The following is a 7,775-nucleotide window of genomic DNA, read 5'->3' as shown; positions in this document are numbered from 1 at the left end:
AGTGTTTTATTGTGCCAGGAAAAAGAAGAAAAAGAAAGAGAGGAAAAAGATAGGGAAAATAACATTTTGCAGGGTTAAGTTATTCTAATTAATCTAGGCATGTTAATTTCAAAGGATAGAATAGCATAATTAAATTGGCAAGGAGTTATAATTATATATTTTATAAAAGAGAATATCGTTGGTTTGAATGTCTCTCTCTTTCATGAAATATGATTAACATAGACGTCATTGTCACGTACATTAGATAATTACCCCAAAATATGTGACCTGACCTAAAACAAATCCTCTCCACTAAAGATATCAAAGTCGTTCTTAAACAGTTTTCCAAATTTAAAACGGGAAAAAAGAAATGCAATTGGGATGTCAAAGTTGTAGTGCAAGTGAATTAAAACGGGAAAAAAGAAATGCAATTGGGATGGCAAAGTTGTAGTGCAAGTGAATTATCACGAGACTTCAACTCTGTTGATCAAAGCCCCAAGAAACCAGCTTGGTACTAGCTCATCAGTCGAGCCCGAATCCTAGCCATGACTCAATCTATTTATTACAATTCTGTTAGGATTTGTGCCCAAAAATTCAATTTTTGGCATGTTATAATTAAAATGTTTAATTATATGAGACTATTTGTATATGAACTAATTGGACATTATCATAGTCCTTGAAATGCATTGTATGTGATTTAGTTATATAATATATAAATCATAAGTTCCTTATAAATTCAAAAATGTAGTTCGTAGTCGAAAATAAAATTAAGTATTTCATCTGCGAAGACTATAATATGTTAACTAAAATGATTTCTCTTGATCATGGACCGCTATGAAATCGCTATGAGATTAATTATTCAATTAACAACTGTCACTTGAATAATAAATCTCACAACTTCTATTTTCATAAACTCTCAATCCTTAGAGGATTGTGAACCCGATCATGAAATGTAGGTTGCTTTGATATATTAGAAATGAGATCTAAATTTAATGGTTAAAACCTCAGAATTTTGGGTAACCGCACGTATTGTTGAGGGAACATATATTCTCAAAATAGAATCCACCATCTCTTTCTGTAGAGACATGAAATATCCCCTTTAAATACATTTAATGGGAACTAGTTATTCAAGACCGACCACTTTAATAAAAAGTTACTAAGGTTTATATTTAATGAAATTAGATTTCATAAATATGAATAACTAAAAGATTAAGCCGAAAACTCAAGGAATAAAATAGTTGTTTACAAACTGATAGTTTATTATGATTTTGTTCACTATGAATATTTCATGAAAGGGTCAAATGATATCATATTAGAGTTTTAGGATATAATTTATTAATAAGTCTTAGAATGCAGTTATATTTTCATACTGATACTTTTTATATAATTAATGATAACTTTAGGCTTGTCAAGAATTAATAGATAAGCCTAAAGCTCATAGGAGTTAAGAGTTTTATTTGTCCCTTTGGTTCCATCTCAAGCCACACACTAAAATCCAATTGAGCTGGCGCAAAGGGCTACCTCAATTAGATAAACAGTTATTTATTTTATAAGAATTATTAAATAAAGTAAATGCTTACGCAGTTATGTATAATTAAAAGAAGAGAAAAAAGTTTTATCTATAACATCTTTTGTATACACTATTCCATAAGGAAAATCAACGTAGTTAAGAACTGATTGAGAAACCATACATTTTGGACATAATGTGGAATTAGAATGAAGATCGAAGGTTTTCTTAAGTCTTATTTTTAATCTCACTGCATCAAGGTACGCTTTCTATTCTTTATTCTAAAATTCAAAATTATATATTATCTCTCATGAATGAAGTAGATGTTACTTCTGCTGCTTGTTTTGTATAAGATGCAATACTATATATTCTAACAAATTTTTTTAAGAGCATACCATTTATTATTATTTTTGCCTGATAACATGAATGTATGGTTGTGATTGATGAATCATAACTTTTACAAGAACCCTCAAATTTATCTCCCGATTACCTATAGTCACGTGGCTAAATTATGGCAAAAATCATGACACGTAAAAAGTTATGTCGAAGGACTTTCTCATCTAATTATAGGCTCGGCTAGCCGCTGGCACAAGCTGAGTTAAACACATGGTCAGCAACTTTCCAAACTATTGGTCCCTCGTACGTGCTTCCAATCACAAACCAACAAGTTTCCGAAGTGGACCCCAACCATTTTGTATCTTCGTGACTAAGCATAAAAACCCAATCTTTTCGAGGGACCCACGGGGCTTAGGTCACACCACAAATGCCAATGCCCCTTTAATTAAAAGAAAGCGAAGAGTGTCACATTTTAGCCCCCACACCATAGTGCCACCTGACTCAAAAGCTGTTTCCTGTACACATACAGTTCTACTCGCAGTCTCATGCAGACAAGCATATGACCAAAACACCCCTAACAGATTCCCAAAATTTACCTCACTGCCAACAATCTCATTTTTGATATAAATATGAAGCCCCGTAGCTTCATTTCTTCCCTTTCTCCTTCTTTCCTTCCTCCTATTACTATTAGAGAAAATATTAAGCTTTTTTTTAGAGTTTCTTAATATTCTTTACTTTGATTTCCAGCCATGCTGTCTGCTTTTCCGATCCAACCCGATTCTCTGTTCGGAAACCCATTTTCGGCTTTCGAAACCGGCTTTACGCCGTGGGACTGTCCGGAATTCCTCCAAACCATCCAATCCCCAGAACCCGTCATTTCAAATTCCGATTCCGATGCTTTGCAGTCCACAAAATCGGAACCGGACGTTTTTCCTTCTCTGAACCCGGTTATTTCGTGTTCTGGTTCGGGATCGGACGAGCCGAACCGAAACCAAGGCGACTCGGACGGTCCGAATCATAAGCGGGGGGCGGAATCCGTGACTGTGGTGGACGAGCGGAAACGGAGGCGGATGATATCGAACCGGGAATCGGCTCGGCGGTCACGTATGCGTAAACAGAAGCATTTAGAAAACCTAAGGAACCAGGCGAACCGGTTTAGGGTGGAAAACCGAGAACTTTCGAACCGGTTGCGTTTCTTTTTGTACCACTGTCGTAGCGTACAAACAGAGAACAATCAGCTGAGGTCCGAATATGACATGCTCCGACAGAAACTGTCTGAGATTCGACAATTTTTGGTGTTCCGGCAACTCCAACCTCTGACTTCTGCATGGCCATGCAATACTACTACTACTAGTACTGTTACGTCGACCCAATAAACCCCTATCATTAATCCAAATGAATTTTAACTATAAATTTTACCTACTCATGACCTAAAACGAGAACTATGAGACCTCTCTCTCTCTCTGTTTATATTAAGTCAAAAAGTAGTTAAAGGAATTAATTGGTGGGGGTTCTGAATCTGATCAGTGATTTTTGGGAAAATGTCACGTTATGAGTAAAAACTTTAGTTACTACTATTATTATGTAAAAACTTTAGTTATTAGTGTACTTGTGGTCTTAATAGTTATTAAGTATATATTTTTAGTTGTTTTGGTGTTCTCTCTAGTTTTAGTCATCTACTTAAATAAAGGTTGGATTTCATTTTCATTTACAATCTGGTCCACATATACCAAAGTGCTGCTAAAATTTCCTGTGTTCATACTTTCTTTGAGAAAAGTTCGTTTATATTATTGGAGTCAATAATTAGAGGAACGTGGAAGTCCGAAATGTCCTTCGCTATTCAAATAGAAGTAAGGTGTGTACAAACCACTTGAAAGGGATGATATTGTCCTTCAAAAAAAACATACGGACCCAACCAACAAAGAATAATTGAACATTCCAAACCCAATTATCAAGCAATGGTTTTGTACTCTTACTATAATCGACGTATGATATGATTCCACTAGTCTTTGCATTTTGTAAAAAGAACAGACAGCCAATGAGTAACAACTGCCACTGTCCTTGCAAGAATATAATAATTGTTGTTATTATTAATAAAAAATAAAAAAATAAAAAATGACAATACTCGTTGATATGACTCAATCATTTTAATTTGATTCATAGCCCAAAAAGATATTCAAAAAAAGAAAGAAAGCCATCAACTTGGCAGCGAATATGTCTTTCTCATGAGTTTTCTCGATCTTATACATAATCATCAACATCAAGCAAGCTTTTCTCACCCAATATAAATATATATATATATATATATATATATATATATATATATATATATATATCTTTACTAACTTTGATAGGGTTTTGGATTAAGTACAAAGAAGATGGGTGCTTTAGTGTAGATTAATAAAGTGATTAATGACTTTATACTTAATTTGAGGCAAATGGGGGCCACAAATGGTGTTCAAAAACCTAATTTATTAATAATACCATGACGAAACAAAGATGCCTTCATCACCGCCATTTTTTTTTTTTTTTTGATAATCTTCATCACCGCCATTTATTGAATTGCCTTTCAATAAAAGTATAGTTTTAAAAAATAGACTACCTAGATTGCATTTTCGCTTAAACCATTTTTTATTCTGCAAGTAACTCTCAAGCTTTTTGTTTTTTCCATTTTGGCTAATTATTTTACTCGGCAACCCAAATAGCATGAAGTTAAGGTGCAATGGATGTTTCCCACATATATATTACAATATTAAATATTTGCCACTAAATCCAGCAAACAAAACAAGAATGAAAGAAAATATGCACCTACCATATCCTGTAGTGTAGCTAACACACTTGACTTTGAAATTCTAAAATATTCACCAAAAGTTCTGTAGTCAAATAGTTGTAGAGAAGGTTAAAAGCTAGATCCATTGTAATGAGTGAGAATTTGTGTCAACTTATGAGATTTTAAGGCTGGGTTTGGATTGCGAAGAAAAGGAAAAAAAAAAAATGTGTGTCTGCATTTTTTCTATGGGTCCCGTGTACTGTTTATGGGAACTATAAATACGGATTTCAATAAACTTTTATTTAAAACTGGGTCTTACAGCACTATTTACACATTTAAAAATTATTTTAATACAGTATTTTTAATTTTCAATTTTCAGCAATAAGCAGTATCTAGGACAAAATGGGCTTCTGCCCTTTTCAGCCAAACTAATTAGTATTTTGCCCTTCTTCCCAAACTAATTAGGGAAATGCCCCTCTTTTAAAACTCGATTTTCTCAAAATCGAGTTAAAAAAATAAAAAATTTCTGGAACCCTATAGTGACGTTTTTAAAGACATATAGTGACGTTTTATAACTTGATATCCATGAAATCGAGTTATAGGCAATTTTTTGCCTATAACTCGATTTCATGGATATCAAGTTATAAAACGTCACTATATGTCTTTAAAAACGTCACTATAGGTCCTTAAAAACGTCACTATAGGGCTTAACTCGATTTTGAAAAAGTCGAGTTTCAAAAGAGGGGTATTTTCCTATTTAGTTTGGGAAGAAGGGCAAAATGCTAATTAGTTTGCCCGAAACGGGCATTTGGCAATTTTTTCCGCAGTATCTAAATAAACCTTAAAAGAGAAAAGAAAAACATTATACAATTTGTTGTGATTAGAGCAACGGCATTTTCACTGAGATCCATCATTGCAACACTTTTATAATGTTCTAATCATAATATGTCATGTCAATTAATTGCTACCAAAAAACAATTTGAGCAAAAAATTGTATTCCTAATCTTATTGATAAAATATGCTTCAAAAATAAGTTTTCTAGAGCTTTTAATTTTTTTCGCAAGCCTATATAAAGACGTCCAAAAACTTATTTTTCAAATAAAAATATTCCTAAGCATATTCTAATTGATATAGTACCAAAATAGGCCTCTATTTTGACTAACGAAAATTACTTAAACATTTCAAAAATTAAGAAATGATAAAAAAGTATCTCTCATATTTTAGTCCTATATTAGATCCTTCAATTTGAATGAAACTTGACCTCAAGTTTTCGACTGAAAATTGAAACCTTCCATACCAAATAAAAAGGTTCTTCAAATACTTCAATAGCATGATTCAATTTTGAAACATGTATCCTTGAGATGGTGTAACATATAAGATTTCTTCTCATTGGCGTTCAATTGATATGTAAAATCAATCAATAATGGATTTTAAACAAAATGAGAATTTTCTATTCTAGGAAAATCAATCGGCTTTGATGGATGTTAAAACTTGAGAGCTCAATATCATATTTAATTCTAACAATCTCCAACTCATTATTTTTGTCATTCTCTTCAATCAACTCAATTTTCTTTTCTTTAACCTCTTCATCAAACTCTTGAAATTAAAAGTATTATATATCTTCAAGCTTAAATTCCTCAACATGTTGTAAGACTTGATCCTTTTGAACCACTTCAAGCTTTTCCTCAAAACCTGGCCTTATATTGTTGATCCCCAATGTTATATATTTTGTCTTCATGGTTTAATGCATATTTCATCAATATAATTCCTTTATTATAAAATTTTCAACCAATTATCTTGCTTTGTATATGACAAAATTACATCACAATCTAAGGGAAAAAAAATTCAATTGCAAGCATTTTTTTTTTCAACCATGAATGTATTCTATTTATAACTGGATTTTTTTAAATTGTGCTCTTTCCCACCAATTTAAGACATATCAACTAAGTTTATATACAAACTAAATGTAACCTTTCTATTTTCACAAATATTCATTAGTAATAATAATAATAATAATCATCATCATCATTATTATTTAGATCAAGTATTCAATTGAGAAAATCCTCTTTATAAAAAAAATCCTTTAAATTTTGCAATTCTTTCATAAAATCTTTAATTCTTATGAATATCATGAAAGAAATCGTGCTTACCAAATAGGTTGCCCGTAAGTTATATCTCCACGACAATTATCCCTTTTGTTAACAAAATTTTCTTTGATATTGATAATGCCTTAAAATATAATTTGTTATATATTTATGTAGGCGTTATCTCCTTATTACTATACTTATTTTGTATAATTAAGCTATGATTTATATTAGTCCCTATTATTTATCTTTACATAATATCTTGAATAAAATGTCATTCATTGTGTGTAATTTTCTTCTTCAAGGAAATTATGTGAAAAAATGAGTTTACAAGAGCTTGTTAGAAAATGGAGGCCAAACTAAAATTAAAGAGGAACTAAAGGACCATGCTTAAATGTCTAAGGAGGTGCAGCTGGAGTGCTTGGGTCGTTTATCGTGTTTGGAAGTTTCAAATAAGGAAAGAAATAAAAAAGACAGAATCTGAAAAGGAAAAATCAGATTTAAGCACTGATTAGTATTTTGGGCGTATCTCTCTCCTCAAAAATTGAATTGACTCAAGGTTGGATGGGCTAGAACCGTGACTTAAATATATACAACTTTCCAGTTTTGAGTTCTTCAAAATTCACAATTTTTGAAGTCTGAAATTAACTCACAAGTTACTGCTGAAAATTTGGACGAAAATTAAATAGTAAAAGTTTTATTTCTTTGGACACTTGGACATTAGGGTTTTGAAGGGAGGCCATGGAGAATGAATTTGGCTGAGATAAAACTTGTATTTTCTTTTCTCTAGTGACAGCCTAAACTCTTTATTAAGGCTAGGGGTTAAGTTTTTTCTATACGGTATGAATATTTAATGTGATTTTTTCTAAGATTTTAGACAACAGTATTTATGATTGTTCAATTATATTTCTTTTGATGTATTAGTTCTTCCATACTTTCAATAAGTTCAATTATGTTTTTCTTATTGTTTAGATGAATTTCTAATAGTTTCAAATAGAAATCAAGTTTTAAAATGAATGAGTTTTTCTGAAAACTATTTTAACCGCATTATTAATCTAGGTTATCATGCGTTTTTGAATTGTCTCAGTTCAACCGAATC

The 7,775-nt window shown here is 31.7% G+C and overlaps 1 protein-coding gene across 1 annotated transcript; it reads left to right on the top strand.

The window, feature by feature from the left end:
• The first annotated feature begins 2,477 nt into the window (after positions 1–2,477).
• On the top strand, positions 2,478–3,516 carry LOC115949618 (basic leucine zipper 4-like). The gene has a single exon (XM_031066894.1). The coding sequence runs from the start codon at positions 2,572–2,574 to the stop codon at positions 3,196–3,198; it is 627 nt and encodes a 208-aa protein (XP_030922754.1). The 5' UTR covers positions 2,478–2,571; the 3' UTR covers positions 3,199–3,516.
• Positions 3,517–7,775: the final 4,259 nt, after the last annotated feature.

The sequence above is a fragment of the Quercus lobata genome, chromosome 6 (assembly GCF_001633185.2).
Source record: "Quercus lobata isolate SW786 chromosome 6, ValleyOak3.0 Primary Assembly, whole genome shotgun sequence".
NCBI classification, from domain to species: domain Eukaryota; kingdom Viridiplantae; phylum Streptophyta; class Magnoliopsida; order Fagales; family Fagaceae; genus Quercus; species Quercus lobata.
This window is presented reverse-complemented; position numbering and strand designations above follow the sequence as displayed.